At 48.6% G+C, this 14,437-nt stretch overlaps 6 protein-coding genes across 6 annotated transcripts; 3 read left to right on the forward strand and 3 right to left on the reverse strand.

Moving 5' to 3' along the window:
• Window positions 1-181: 181 nt before the first annotated feature.
• On the reverse strand, window positions 182-3,961 carry N7478_008330 (condensin subunit SMC2; the record flags this gene model as incomplete). Its single annotated transcript, XM_056924544.1, has 5 exons — window positions 182-446; window positions 510-1,558; window positions 1,607-3,764; window positions 3,842-3,882; window positions 3,935-3,961. 5 exons carry the CDS (start codon window positions 3,959-3,961, stop codon window positions 182-184), a joined length of 3,540 nt encoding a protein of 1,179 aa, XP_056777270.1.
• Window positions 3,962-5,423: 1,462 nt separating this feature from the next.
• On the forward strand, window positions 5,424-6,502 carry gtmA (gliotoxin thiomethyltransferase; the record flags this gene model as incomplete). The annotated part of the gene is made up of 3 exons (XM_056924545.1): window positions 5,424-5,874; window positions 5,963-6,019; window positions 6,108-6,502. The coding sequence occupies 3 exons, from the start codon at window positions 5,424-5,426 to the stop codon at window positions 6,500-6,502; spliced, it is 903 nt and encodes a 300-aa protein (XP_056777271.1).
• A 318-nt stretch (window positions 6,503-6,820) lies between these two features.
• On the reverse strand, window positions 6,821-8,470 carry N7478_008332 (NOT2/NOT3/NOT5 family protein; the record flags this gene model as incomplete). Its single annotated transcript, XM_056924546.1, has 6 exons — window positions 6,821-6,916; window positions 6,993-7,347; window positions 7,411-7,682; window positions 7,739-7,803; window positions 7,883-8,298; window positions 8,403-8,470. The coding sequence occupies 6 exons, from the start codon at window positions 8,468-8,470 to the stop codon at window positions 6,821-6,823; spliced, it is 1,272 nt and encodes a 423-aa protein (XP_056777272.1).
• A 1,112-nt stretch (window positions 8,471-9,582) lies between these two features.
• Window positions 9,583-10,523, forward strand: mrpl4 (mitochondrial 54S ribosomal protein uL29m; the record flags this gene model as incomplete). The annotated part of the gene is made up of 3 exons (XM_056924547.1): window positions 9,583-9,940; window positions 10,009-10,175; window positions 10,323-10,523. The coding sequence occupies 3 exons, from the start codon at window positions 9,583-9,585 to the stop codon at window positions 10,521-10,523; spliced, it is 726 nt and encodes a 241-aa protein (XP_056777273.1).
• A 525-nt stretch (window positions 10,524-11,048) lies between these two features.
• On the forward strand, window positions 11,049-12,866 carry N7478_008334 (secretory pathway gdp dissociation inhibitor; the record flags this gene model as incomplete). The annotated part of the gene is made up of 8 exons (XM_056924548.1): window positions 11,049-11,094; window positions 11,152-11,176; window positions 11,241-11,300; window positions 11,360-11,387; window positions 11,440-11,785; window positions 11,842-12,393; window positions 12,454-12,711; window positions 12,778-12,866. 8 exons carry the CDS (start codon window positions 11,049-11,051, stop codon window positions 12,864-12,866), a joined length of 1,404 nt encoding a protein of 467 aa, XP_056777274.1.
• Window positions 12,867-13,494: 628 nt separating this feature from the next.
• On the reverse strand, window positions 13,495-14,103 carry N7478_008335 (PaaI family thioesterase; the record flags this gene model as incomplete). The annotated part of the gene is made up of 2 exons (XM_056924549.1): window positions 13,495-13,908; window positions 14,005-14,103. 2 exons carry the CDS (start codon window positions 14,101-14,103, stop codon window positions 13,495-13,497), a joined length of 513 nt encoding a protein of 170 aa, XP_056777275.1.
• Between the last annotated feature and the right edge of the window lie 334 nt (window positions 14,104-14,437).

Consider the following 14,437-nt stretch of genomic DNA (forward strand, 5'->3'; position numbering starts at 1 on the left):
TATCCCTTCCCAAACAAAAAAACCGGACCAAACACTGGAAACCACATAACACCAGCTGCCACAGACCAAATGAGTCGTGGAATAGCAAATGCTTCGCACTTAGATCAATACAAGAAGAACAAAGGACAGAAACGACCATTACGAAAGACACCCCAAGTATGCGATGGGCCGTTCATGACGCTCATTTCATGTCAGCAGGAGTCAGTGCCTGAACGACACTAGTACCCTCACTGAACCGGGTGCGGAAAATGCGGTTGGCGTTCTGGAACATGCCGTCCTTAAGGGAGACGACGATGAATTGAGATCCCTTGAATCGGGTCTTGATGAGTCGCCCGATGTTCTGAGTATGAGATAGATCCAAGGCTGCGTCAACCTCATCAAGAATGTACATGGGGGCGGGCTTGAATTGCAAAAGGGCCATGATCAGAGACAAGGCAATGAGGGACCTGTAATTGGAAAGTATTAGATATACGACATTTGAACGTATACTACCGCAGTGAGAAACATACCGTTGTCCACCACTCAACTCTGTCAAACTTTGCTTCCAGACTTTACCCAGTGACACCTTGACCTCTAACCCATCAGTGATGTCTTTACCCTCAGGCGGGTCCAGCTTGGCAAAGCTGCCTGGGAGGAGCTCATTGAAGATCTGTCCAAAGTCGCCATTGACCTTAACCCAGGTCTTGTGGAGGGCTTCCTTCTTGTATTCATTAAGGTTGATGATGGTTTCCTCAATCTTGCTCTTGTCACGAATGACCGTTCTCATCATGTTCTTCAAGGCAGCTTCCTTCTTCTCGACACTATCAATCATATTCATGACCTTGGGATTGATTTTCTTCTTCATGCCTTGAGAACGTTCCGTGAGATTGCGCAGTGTCGACTTGCATTCGGCGATGTTCTGATCTTGAAAATGATATGGTGTGTTCGGGCGGCCAAATTGTTCCTTCTCGTCTGCAATCCACTCGTGTTCTTGCTCCATATAGGCAACAGCTTGGGAGGCGGTATGCTGGTCCTTCTGAAGTTTCTCGAGCTGGTGACCTAACTTTTGCATCTCCAGACCCTCTTCTGTGATCTGCGACGATTTTGTCTTAATGGTCTCCTCAAGCTCGCGCATCTCTTCGTCGAAGCCGGTCAACTTAGCCCTCTCGTCGTCAAGTTGGGCTTGTGCAATATCGTGAGCATCCTTCAAGCGCGCTTGCTCGCGTTTCAAGGATTCAATTTCCTCCAACTGGGCCTGCAGGGTGTTTTCTGTTTCGGATAATTGCTCTTCAGCGGCTGAAAGGTCACTTCCAGCCTGCTCAGAGTCCAGGCGTGATGACTGCAGCTCTTTCTGGAGTTCCTTTACAGACGCCGAGTTCTTAGTGAGGTTCTTCTTGAGATAATTAAGCGAGGTCTGAAGCTCTTCTAGCTTGCTGTCTTTGTTATTGCTGAACTCGCTCATATCTTTCTCAATTCGCTTGATGTCCTTGGATGCCTCTGCTTGACGGGACTTTGCGTCATTAATATCGTTCTTCAGTTGCTCAATGTTTGCACGCATTTCTTCAACGGCTTGGATGATCTAGCGGGAATTAGTTTCTGTGCAAATTTAAACAGGTAAGATACATACCGAGGAGGAGGAGTTGCTGTTAATTTGTTGCTCTGTGAGTTGAATCTCGTGAGTCTTGAGGTCAAGTTCTTGCTTGATGGATCGAACAGCATCGAGCTTTTTCCGCTCCTTGTTCATGTTATCTTCCAAGGCAGCGAGTTGGCGCTCCTTGCTCCTCATCTCCTTGGTGATCTCGTTGAGCTTCTGCAGAGTTACCAGGACGCCGCTGGAGTTGGGAGAGCTACCACCTGACAATGTACCGGACGGGTCGTAAACGTCTCCCTCGAGCGTTACGCTCTTCATGCGCACAGAAGGGTCAAAAGTAACCTTCTTTGCTGTATTGGCATCGTGACAGATAAGCGTATTGCCGAAGACGTAGTTCATAGCCGAAATAACCTCCTCCTCGTATCCAATCAAAGACAAAGCCAAATCAACCTGGCCAGGGGCAAGGTTTTGGGCGGCTCCAATCTTCTCAGCAGATGCCTTGAATGCGGAGATCTTGTTCAACGGAATAATCGTCACGCGCTTGCGCAACTTGCCCTTTTGAAGTAGCTGAGTACCCGTCTCGGCGCTGTCAACAACAACGTTGTATAGGCGACCACCAGCACAAATTTCAAGGGCAGTCGCAGCTGGTACTTGATCCTTATTCAATGTGAAAAGCTGAGCAACTAGACCCTTCACCTTCGAACGATCGAAGTTCGGGTAAGGATCGGCGTAGTTGAAGTCGATGTTGGCCGCTTTTCGTCGGAAGGCGTCCGCTTGCTGACGAAGGTCGCGGATGTCTCGCTGCAGCTGTGATTGTTCTTGGTAGATCTGCTCCTCTCTGCCGGGCTCGAAGCCTAGGCGCGTAAGCTCTGCCTCTAGCTTCTTGGCCTGCGCTTTCAAGCCCTCCAAGTCCTTTAGAAGATCCTGGTTTTGCTCCTTCGCTTTTTTGGCACGGGGTTCCTCCTCCTTGATTCTTTTCTCAAGGTGGGTGATCTTGAGCTTCGCTTGTTCTTGCTCTGTAGAGGCGTTGCTAGCCCGGTTTCGAGCGTCTTGTAGTTGTCCCTGGTAACCACTCTCTTGTCCCTCCTTCGAAGCGACACCAGTCTGTAATGTTTGTAAAAGTTCCTCCTTTTGCTCAACCTCAACATTCTGCGCATCTAGATCAGCCTTGGCAGCATCGTACTGAGCTTGCAGCTTGTCGTAGACCTTCTTCTTCTCCTTCAGAGTTTTCTCCATATCACTGACAGAATTTTGGATGCTTTGGCGCTTCTCTTTCTCCTCGTCCATACTAGAATTTTTCAAGTCGAAGACCGTTGTCAAACGAACCAGGTCATGGGAGTGACTTTTGACTTCGTCCTCGAGGCCTTGAAATTTGCCGCCCTTGCGGAGCTCTTTATCACGAGCGGCGCGAACACGCTTCACATCCTCTTCCAGATGCGATATTTCACTCTTCAACTTGAGCGCATTCTCTTCAAGCGCCTGGACTCTGTCCCTCTTGTTGTCACAATCAGATCCTGCAACTCGCAGGCGCTCTCCACCGCGTACGTAGTCATGGGCCACAACAAGTCGAGTCAAGCGCTCCAGGTCGTTCTGGGTTTGTTGGAAATCGAGGAATGCACGCTTCTCAGAGCGCAGCTTCTCCAGCTTAGGTTCGATCTCTTCCTTCAAAAGTTCTTCGATCTCCCGCAGCTTCAATTCTTTCTTTCCCATGGTCTTGATCGCTTTCTCTCGTCGGTCCTCGAACATTCGTGTGCCGGCCGCTTCCTCGATCATCGACAGAATTTCAACCGCCTTCATGTTCAATACCTTGGTGATGCGACCCTGCATAATCAGGAAGTTTGGGTTGTTGATATTCAGTTGGACACTTTGGAATAGATTTTGGACGGTCTGCTGTTGCGCGCGATGGCCGTTGATTAAGTACTTGCTGGTGCCGCCCAGCACAATTTGGCGAGTAACGGAGATATTGGCGTATTCTTCGAAGCCGATCGGAGATTTGGAGGTATCGCGATTATCGAAAACAATGGTTACGCTGGCCTTGGTCACACCAGCTTGGCCGCGCTTGTAAATCAAATCCTGGAGGTTTTGAGCTCGAACGGTGCTCATGTTGGTGATACCGAGGACGAAACAAATCGCATCGAGAATATTAGATTTGCCACTACCGTTGAGACCGGTAATGGAGTTAAATGCTTCATCCCTGCAGAGATAAAGTCAGTTTCTCTTCATTGCGATCAATCCTTTCCTCTTAATAGAAAAGCCGGGTCAGTTGCGCACCATCCTGAGATAACCGTACGCACGGCGTACGATTTGAAGCCCTGAAATAACACAATTAGCCAAGAACGTGATAGACAGAGCTCGGTGACTTACGTCAATCACAATTTCTGTGATCCTCATGGTTGCGACTGCGAGTCGGCTCGCTAGGCGGAGTACATTTGAGGTCGGGAAAGATGAGGAGGGGCGCGACCCGTTGTTTTGCCCGCAAATCAGGTGTTTATGGTTTGCCTGTTTTGCACTAGCGCCATCACGATGATGTAATCACAATCAACATATATCACGTGGGGATAAGCGTTACTGACGAGTGCTTATCGGTTTATGGGGAGGGCATAACAGCCACAGGAAAAACCCCATCTTGGAAGCTCCAAACCTACTAATCTTGAGATACATCTTTGGGATATAATCTTCTTTTAAACAAACTTACTACCATAATACGAGATGTTTACAAGAGATGCTACTCTATTTGTTTTTCTACTGGTCTTCTTAATTGTCTTTCTATCTTTGTAGAACTCACAGTACAGAAGATGTAGCGGTGTGCTAGGCGTGTACTACGCCAAGGAGGCTTTTTCCCGCTGGCCGCTATGGTCCCCCGTATCGGTTTGTGATTTAACAGCTCGGATACTTTTGTATATCCTTCGAATGTCTCCGACAACCCCAGATCTTTACTTTTCTTATTACACTTGGACTGCCAAAACTCGTTTAGGTTCTTGCCCATGTAAAATATAAGATCTCAAGCGATACCGCCCTTACAAATACCATAATACAGTGGCCATAGTCCCGATTATCAATAGCCCGGGACCATAGCAGGCCCCCACCTCATTATTCTGAGTAGCGTCAAGTACCCTTTCTTCTCTATCTATAGCTAATATTACCTATTTTTTATATTCTACTACTAGTGGATAGGCTCCTTAACAATACATAATACTTTGAGTGTTGCCTAGGTACCTACTATCTAGATAAATATCTTTATTCATTTTCTTTACCTTTCTCTTTCCTTGCTTTCCCCTATCTCCATTATATTATATTATGTCAGAAAGCCCCAAAGAATATTTAATACTTCTGAGGTAGCCAGCCTTCCAGGGCTCTAGGAACTTGTTATAGTGATTCCAGTATTTTATTTTCTAACATCAGACATCAACTGAAAACAACCCAGTATGGGCGCGCTAATCCTCGGCCCCCAGGTACCAGACTGACTCAGGCCGCCGATAGATAGAACGCCATTGGTCTTGCTCATCGAATTGTATATGGAATGGCTCGTTAAAATCTCACGACTGCTCCAGGGCTTATTATGGGAGTTCCAACCCACTTTATTAGCTTTTGCGGAGACATTATCGGACACTTTTCAACCCATATATCAGCTCAAGCATAAAATGTTCAAGGCCCATGGAAGGTCATTGCCACAGTCTAGTCTCTCTCAAAAACATAAATAGGCCACTCATGTCGGGCTACAATCCATTATTCTTCCAAACTACATAGACTTTATTTGTTCGTAACAAACAACTTTTTCGCTATTCAAGTTTCTTTCAACTTTCGACCCATACTATTCCGAGTCAACGCCACTTCAAGGCATCTTCCAACAACCATGGCCAAGCCCTCCATCACCGAAACCACTCCGGACTGGAACAAAGTTTTCAACGACGAGAAGTTCATCAAACAATACGAACTTGGGGAGAAAGTCACCGGGGTGTTCGGCCAAGCTCTCGTGGACCAGACTGACGTGGTAGCTCACTCCAAGTCGCATCAAGAACATCCGTTGGTGGCGTTAGACAATGCATGTGGGACTGGAGTTGTCTCGAGCATCCTTCAAAACTCTTTGGACGATGAAGTCAAGGCCAAAATGCAGCTTACATGCGCCGATTTCTCGCAGGGGATGTTGGAGTATACGCGACGCCGAATTGAAAGGGAAGGTTGGGTCAATGCTGATGTGAAACATGTCGATGCGCAAGATACAAAGTTGCCATCGGATCACTATTCACATGTCTTCACTTCGTTCGCCTACATGGCCCTTCCCAAGGGGTTGAGTGCTCTGGATGGTACGTTGATTGCCGCAAGCCTCGCTCACCATCTATCTGATTGAAAGTCGCTTCTGAAAAACCAATGCTAACTATCATATTTCAACAGAAACTACTCGTATCCTACAGCCAGGAGGTATAATTGCCTTCACCACCTGGATTGAACGTAAGTTAACATACAGTCACGGACTGTATAATCGTATCGGTCGCATACAAGACTTCACCTGTGCGTGGAGCTAATTGCTTTGATATAGCGGGCTGGGTACCGGTCACCACAGAGGCAATTGCAACACTTCCCTACGACTTGCCATGGCCGTCTGCAAAGGAGTTCTTGAGCTTTCTAAACAGCGGTGAATGGGACAATGTGGAATGGATCGAATCTGAGCTAAAGAAACGAGAATTTGGTCATATCAGTGTCAACGCCGTTACGAAACACAATACTATGCCCGTGGCTGGTTTCGTGGATATGACCATGTTCATGGTCCCTGTGATCATCGAGCACTTCTGGTCAGAGAAAATGCGCCAGGCACATAAGGAAAAGATTCGACCAACCTTGGAGAAATATCTGGTCGAAACTTACGGTGCAGATGGAGAGGTGCCAGGAGAGTGGAAGGCAATTGTATCCACGGCGCGCAAAGCCGTAGCGTGATTTTACTTGCAGGAATGGTCATTCTTTTTGATGTCTGTCAAGACATAGAAACCACCATTTAATGTCCTACATAACTTTGGAAAGAAATAGTCTGTTTAGAAGACGTTGGAAGATCATATAGGCCATTTAATTTGATCATAACTCGGTTCTCACATAGCCCATATAGTTTTCTTGATAAATCAACACGCCCAGATCCCGAACGATACTGTACTATCGGTCATCCCATTGGAGCAATATTACAGAAACCAGATAACCGAACGCCATTGCTGATCGAACGAAGCTATAGTCCGTGCCCGAACCCGACCATTCTCATGCTAGTTATGAAGCCTGGTGTGTCTGACCAACTGGACGGCTAATTGCCCGGTTGGGATCCAGTCGGTTGTCCAAATCCTCATAGCGTAGAACGAACTCGCGCTACAGGGCGTATAGTCAGCAAATTTTGATCTTGTTTCCTCTCACTGGGCTGGTAAGGCGATGTTCAAAGACTTACCCGAATCTTCTTCCAGCTCGCTGGGTCCCAGAGGAGGTACACGCCCCGTTCACTCACGCCCCGTTCCACATCGACCGGTCCAGGATATGTCTCGTCTCGCGTCAACCAGCAGCGCTCAAGCTTGTGGTAACGCCATTTGCGACCCATTAATTCCTCTGCGACCAGTTCCTGCATGATATCCCGAGGCATACTGTAAAAGATATAGAAAAGGGTCTCGTCACTAAACCCAGGGATCCGTGATTGAAGTGCTTGGATGCTGGTGACTTCGTAGCAAGCTGGAAGGGAGAAGTCTTGTTCCAGCGGAACAGCGGACATGGCTGAGACGAAAGGTGTTGCGAAAGAGGTGTGGAGGGGTCTAAAACGCACAGAAAACGTTAGCTGCGGTGCTCAATGAGTTGTTAGAAATGATCGCACATACTCTGGCTGATTCAAGTCCAGACCAAGTGTCATTAAATCTTGGCCAACGGCGAGACTGGCCACGTCGGGACTTTCGCTATGGATCATGCGCAGCAGGCCGGCCAAGCCGAATCGGTCCAGTTCACTCATTTGGGCGAGAGGTGGTTGTTCTGCACTTTGAAGATTTGCACCTGCCGGAACATCTTGTCCTTCATTGGCTTGTTGTTGCCTTTGCTGCAATTGTTGCGGGTCACTGAAGTTGCGTTGACCCGACATGAGGATGTTGGTCAATTCCTGTGGTTGTGTCGGTGAGTGCGGGGCCTGGGAAAGACAATCGCCGATCTACCTACCTCCTTCTCCTGCCCCAATCCACCATTAGGCCCTTGGTTGACGGGCGACCGCGACGTTCCAATACCTGCATATCAGGATTAGCTCTTAATCCCCATTCTTCCATCTCTTCGTTCATGGAAACGGGGTACACCACTAGGCCATACCGGTGTTGTAGCTTCCAAACGCAGTATTCTGCATCAACGAGGTCTGGCGGTCTTGGCCAATCTCAGCCGCAACATTTCGACCCAAAGGAGGGAATTCGTCGATGTTGCCTGTCTGGGGCTGACTGCCAGCTCCTAGCTGACTACTGATCCCTTGCCCACCATTCCTGAAATCATCCAGTCGATTCGCGAACTGAGAGCCGGACGGGAACATGTCATCGTGAAGTCCTTCAGCTTGTTGCTGTACAGGATGGGGTTGAGTCTGTGATGTTCGAGAAGGGGTTTGTGATGTCGGGGGGTGTTGCTGTCTCTGAACAGGTGTATGTTGAGCGGCTCGTTGACTTGCATTCGCCCACACAAGTTGCCCAGGGTTCTGTGATTGGGATTGCTGCGGCGCGCCTGAGAGGGAGGGGAATTCGCTAGAAGACAAAGTTCGCGTCAGTTCTTCGATCCATCATGCAGTCAAAATCACTTGGTTGTTGATCGTTTGCCCACCCCCTCCTCTCGATGGGATATGACTTACGAAAGATCTAGTGGTGTAGCTGGTTGAGAACCACCTAAACTCTGCGCAAAGCTGCCCATGGTCCCCATGGTGCGTTGTTGGTTACTTTGTAGAGTGGAAGTTCCACTCGCGGGCAGATTGAAGTTCCAATTCGCTGCGCCACCTAGATCAGCACCCCCCACAGTATTAGCATCCACCAATAGCTCCCGTATAGAAAAACTCGATCCCTTAGGATCCCCAAGACCACATACCCAGTTTTCCGTTTGGCAATCGCGTGGAGGGTAATGTTGCATTTCGAGCCTGTGCTTGCTGTGGCGCGGGGAATCCGGACATGCCTCGTAGCGGCTGCGGGCCAGGTCCTGGTAGAAGAGAGTAAGGAGTTAGTTAGCATGATCTACGCTGTGTCATATCGCAGCACCCATGCCTTGGCCCAGCCTTGGAATGTGTGGAGAGATCCCTGCCAAAGGGAGAAAAAAATTGTCTCGGTCGCAAATGGAAGACTGGTCCGATTCCAGGGCTGCCATTGAAAGGCATAAACCTTCCATCTCACTAAGCGGGCCTCGGTTTCGCCAGCTCCAATTCCGCAAGACAAGTCCCAGTGGCGTAGCGAGGTGGTTTCGATGTGGTGGACGAGAGGTAGACCAGGGCCAAAGGTGCTAGAGGCATAGTGAAGAAACTGACGAACCTGGTCGATTCATAGTTGGGGTCTTGAAGACAGAGTTAGGAGGATGGTCTTGGGGACCTTTAAACACTTAGATAGTATCAAATCGGCCGAAGACCAGACTAAAGACGAATATGTGGAGGGGTAGTCGTCTACCATGAAATGCCCTCTTCAATCACTTTGATGCGGCACTGCTCCGCCTGGAGGTGGAGCGAATCGATTGGGTAATTTAGGCGCGCGGGTGCTGGGGGGGAGAGCACAGGCCAACTTGAACGTGCCGCGAGCAAATGCTCCTAAACAGAAAGGACTGGGAGAAAATATCTGTTAAATGTATATTTCCAGATTATAGTAGAAGAAGCAAGGTATTTGAAATAGCCCTTGACCAGCATACAAGGCACAAGTGGTAGAATGTCGCATCTTGAACTTAAGGAAAGCGTCACTCAGATACGGAGGCACGTGACCTCCAAGCCGGGAAAAAAAGCATCGTTGGTTAAAACGAACTCGCATCCTCTCTCTAGAACCCCATTGTCCCCCCACACCATGCATCGGCCAGTCGTCACTCGCTTGGCCCAATATGGAGGTCAGGCATTAGCCGAATTGCCTCCACCTTACCTGGCGCCCTCCCTCCACTTCACAATGACCCGAACCCAGTCTTCCAACTTCTCCACGACCCCCGTCGCCGCCGGCCGAGGACGCGATCTCAACCGAACCCGCGGTGTATCAGCAATTCACCGTACCGGCCCACGATTCAAGCTTAATGTTTCCAAATACCCATTACCGAAGCCTGTGGCACCCGGATCTCTGCCTGCTCGCCATAATAACCCCGAGCATGGACTTTGGGGATTCTTCCCTCCGTCGCGCGAGGCATTGAGTACCCCGGAGTTTGATTTGGAATTTGGTAAGTAACCAGCGCATGCGAATATGTTCGGTCTTTCTTCGCGGGTCACTGACTAACCTCGAACTTAGGTCGCTCATGGGCTATCACCGAGCTTCGTGACAAGAGCTGGGAAGACATCCATTCCCTCTGGTGGGTCTGTGTCAAGGAGCGGAACCGCATTGCCACTACGAATGTGGAAAGAGAGCGCTTGAAGGCCGGTTATGGAGACCACGAAGCTGGGAAGCGTGACCAGGCTGTAAGTTCATACCTATGGCCCCCTAGGCCAGCTCTGTCACGAGAGAAGGAAGTCGCAAGATTCAATTCGAGCAATTTGTTATTCCTCTTCCCCTCGAGCGTCATCACTGATTAAAATCACATCATGCTAATTAATCTATGTTTGTAGGTTTTCGTTACTATGCAAAACATCAAGCACGTTCTGCGTGAACGCTGGCATGCTTGGGAAGAAGCTCAGCGTCTGTACGACCAAGGAGCTCGCCCGGCCTACGAAGAAGTCGACTATTTGGAGTCCTCTGAGAGTTCCGTGGCTAAGGACAAGCCTGTGGCAGAGGAGAAGACCACCAAGGCATTAAGTGGATTATTTTAAAGCTCGCCCATTGTAGGCGAGTATGGACTATTTGGAACTTGTAGCAATATTCTGGTTGGCTTATCATTTGATGTTTTCTTATATAGTCTTCTGCATGTAAAATATCAACACCGCAATACTTATCATTAGAGCTGCCATAACATGTGTTTTTTAAGGGGCCTTTTAGCTTCTAGCTCCATTGCAATATAATATCGTGAGATAGATTATTCATAAACTACCCAAGAGTGGATAGGGGCAAATCAACAAGCTAATTATAGATCCAGGAGAGATTTAATGTCAAATATACGACTCCTATGGATCTTGATTGTCTGGAGAAGGGGTTGTTTATGAATGTCTGCGTGAAAATGAGGTAACTAAGTCACTAGTGGCGGGCCCCGTCAAATAGTCTTTCCTTCTTACCGCTTCGTTGATCCGCGGGGACAAGATACCAGGAGAAACCTTCTTTCCTTTTCCCTTCTGCCTCCGTCATAATTTCTTCCCCTTTGTATCTGTTAAGTTTCCCTTTATCTTCCTATTAAATCCATCATGGATGAGATCGCCCCCGAGTACGACGTCGTGGTGCTCGGCACTGGTTTGTTGCTACCCCGCCATTCCAACTTTAACCCCCAGCACTGACATTCTCTTGCAGGCTTGACCGAATGTGTTCTGTCTGGGTAAGCTCCTCTTTAATGACCCTGATATGCGAAATCTTCTAACTTCGCATTTCGCAATTCTTAGTGTTCTGAGTGTCAAGGGCAACAAGGTTCTCCACATTGATCGCAATGACCACTACGGAGGGTACGTAAACGAAACCGTCGACAACGCCACCACCACGAAGTAGCTAACAATGGATTCAGAGAGGCTGCCTCTGTCAACATCGAAACAGTACGTCCAATAACTATATCAAGAGCGACATTTCGCTGACTTCCTCCTGCAGCTCTTCAAGAAGTACGGAAACGTCCCCGCCGGCGAGGAGCCTTGGAAGAAGTACGGCCGTGTCAATGACTGGAACATCGATTTGGTTCCAAAGCTGTTGATGGCCAACGGCGAGTTGACCAACATTCTGGTTTCCACCGACGTCACCCGATACTTGGAGTTCAAGCAAATTGCAGGCAGCTATGTCCAGCAGGGCAAGGGTCCCAAGGCCACTGTTGCCAAGGTCCCCTCCGATGCTGGCGAAGCTCTGCGCTCTTCCCTCATGGGTCTGTTCGAGAAGCGTCGTGCTAAGAAGTTCCTGGAGTGGGTTGGCGAGTTCAAGGCAGAAGACCCAGCCACTCACCAGGGTATGTGATTTGCAGTCGACTGGCAGCTGGGGACATTGGTAGCTAACTGCGTATAGGATTGAACATCGCAAACTGTACCATGAAGGAGGTCTATGACAAGTTCGGTCTCGAGGATAACACCCGCGACTTTGTTGGCCACTCTATGGCTTTGTACCCATCCGACAACTACATCAACAAGTCCGGCGAGGCTGCCGAGGCTATCGACCGCATCCGCCTCTACGTCAACTCTATGGCGCGCTACGGAAAGTCACCTTACATCTACCCTCTCTACGGCTTGGGTGAACTGCCCCAGGGCTTTGCTCGTCTCTCTGCCATCTACGGTGGTACCTACATGCTGAACACCGACATTGATGAGGTAACATACGAGAACGGAAAGGTGTCTGGTATCAAGGCTACCATGCGGGACCGTGATGAGAAGGCCGAGGAAATGAAGTTCGAGACTAAGACTAAGAAGATCATTGCCGATCCCTCCTATTTCCCTGGCAAGGTCCGCGCCACTGGATACTTGCTCAAGGCTATTTGCATCTTGAAGCACCCCATTGATAAGACCGACTCCAGCGACTCTCTCCAGCTCATCATTCCTCAGTCACAGGTCGGACGCAAGCACGGTGAGTAGATCTGTGTTTTGATTTTTGAATTCAACCAGCCTTTTTACTAACGCTTTGCAGATATCTACATTGCCATGGTCTCGTCTGCACACAACGTCTGCCCCAAGGGTTACTACATCGCTATTGTTTCTACCATCGCAGAGAACGATGCCAACCCACACCTCGAGCTCGAGGCAGGTTTCGAGCGCCTGGGTGCTATCGAAGAGAAATTCATGGCCCCTCCTATCCCTCTCTACGAGCCCCTGGAGGGCGGTGCCAGCGACAATGTCTTCATCTCCAAGAGCTACGATGCCACATCTCACTTTGAGACCACAACTGGTAAGCTTTCAAAACGTTCCGCATTTTTATCTTTCTATTCGCTTTACTTACCATTCATGTTTTTAGCTGATGTGCGGGACCTCTACCGCCGCGCCACTGGCGAGGAGCTGGTGGTTGAGGGTCTCCGCGATGATCAGCAACTTGTCCAGGAGTAAAAGTCCTTCTATTGGGATAATCTATGGCTTAGATGCTGGAGAATTATATTTCTCTTGGACATGTTTGATGCTGTATCGTTCTTTTTTTTCCTCCACGAGCCTCAGATGCTCAATCAGATTAAACAGGAGGTTGTATCAAGCGCAAATATACCTGACTCATTATCATTTACGCATTGTAGGGATACAAACCCTAGTACCTAGGTACCAAGGAAATTAGCTCGTCACTACTGTAGAATCAACCCATGCCAGTGGGGTGCCCCATAGTACATAATATGCTAAATGTATGTATGTACAATGCCTGTAAGTCTCCACAAATATGTATCGCGCACCTGGGCATCATTGTTTACTACAGTCTACTTTGCATAATCGTTTTACCTCTTCCAATGGTCTTAGTACCTACTAGGTGTCGACTGTGCCTTACCCATTGGGCTAGTATGACAGTCTTACACTGCATAGGTAGTACAAATACTAGTAAGTACTAGATCTTAGTAGAAGCCTGAGAGAGACAAGCCTACGTTAATCTATATACATATCGGGTATCTCATCTATAAGCCCACATCCCCTTCCAGGCCATATGTAGACTCAAAAATACATCTATGATATTATCGAATCCATCACCACATGCAACTCAAATCTTCTGATCAACCTCAGGATCCGTATTCGCCTTCTCATGCTCCCCAACAACACAAACGTCCCCATTCTCCACCTTCTGAATCTCCGCCCTTAAAAGCGCCAACCGCTTCCCAACATGTACAATCTCACAAACCATCCTCGCCTGTGACCCCATCGGCACGGGCCGGAGATAAGTCAACTTGAGATTCCGACTCACGCCACCAAACCCAAACTTCCCAGGCTGCGAAACTCCCAACAAAATCGTCGTAGAAAGAACATCCACCAACGTCGCGGCGCATCCACCATGCAAATTGCCCAACGTATTACACAACGAAGGCGCTATGGTAAAAGTAAATGAGACTTTCGCGGGCGGGCCACGGGATGCGGATTCAAAACGGAGTTGGCAGTCTTCGGCGTTGACGTCCCAGCGCTGAAGAAAGGAAGTTGACGCATTAGTTTCATTGAACTTATTGGGAGGCTATCATATGGGCTTATTTGGTTGGCATATAGCGGGTCAGATGCTTACAATGTCACCGGCTCCTTTGCCTATTAGTTCTGTGCATTCGTAGACGTGTTGTTCGAATTCGGATAGCTCGTGTGTTGGCGCGAGGATTTTGTGAGACATGGTGTCATGTGAAGGGGCGGTTGGAGGTCTATGTCTATGAGATAGGGTGGTTTGAAGAGAGAAGAAAGGTATGGCTTGTATTTTTGGGGGTAGATGAGGATGCAGAGTGGATTGTCACGGCTCGAACCTCAAGGCAGTTGGAGTGTAGCTCGGTCCCTGGGGCGGCGATTGAGCCTCGGCTCCCGAGGTCGGATCAGACTGAGTAAAATCGCCCGGTGCGGATGATTAGACTCGGATTCGGTTCTGTGTCGGGAATAACCAAGTCTAAGGCTATAGATTTCTGTCTTTAGTGTTGATTCTATTTATTAGCAGTCATTTATTACAGATTTCGAGG

The sequence above is a fragment of the Penicillium angulare genome (assembly GCF_028827245.1).
Source record: "Penicillium angulare strain IBT 27051 chromosome Unknown utg000005l_segment0_segment0, whole genome shotgun sequence".
Lineage (NCBI taxonomy): Eukaryota > Fungi > Ascomycota > Eurotiomycetes > Eurotiales > Aspergillaceae > Penicillium > Penicillium angulare.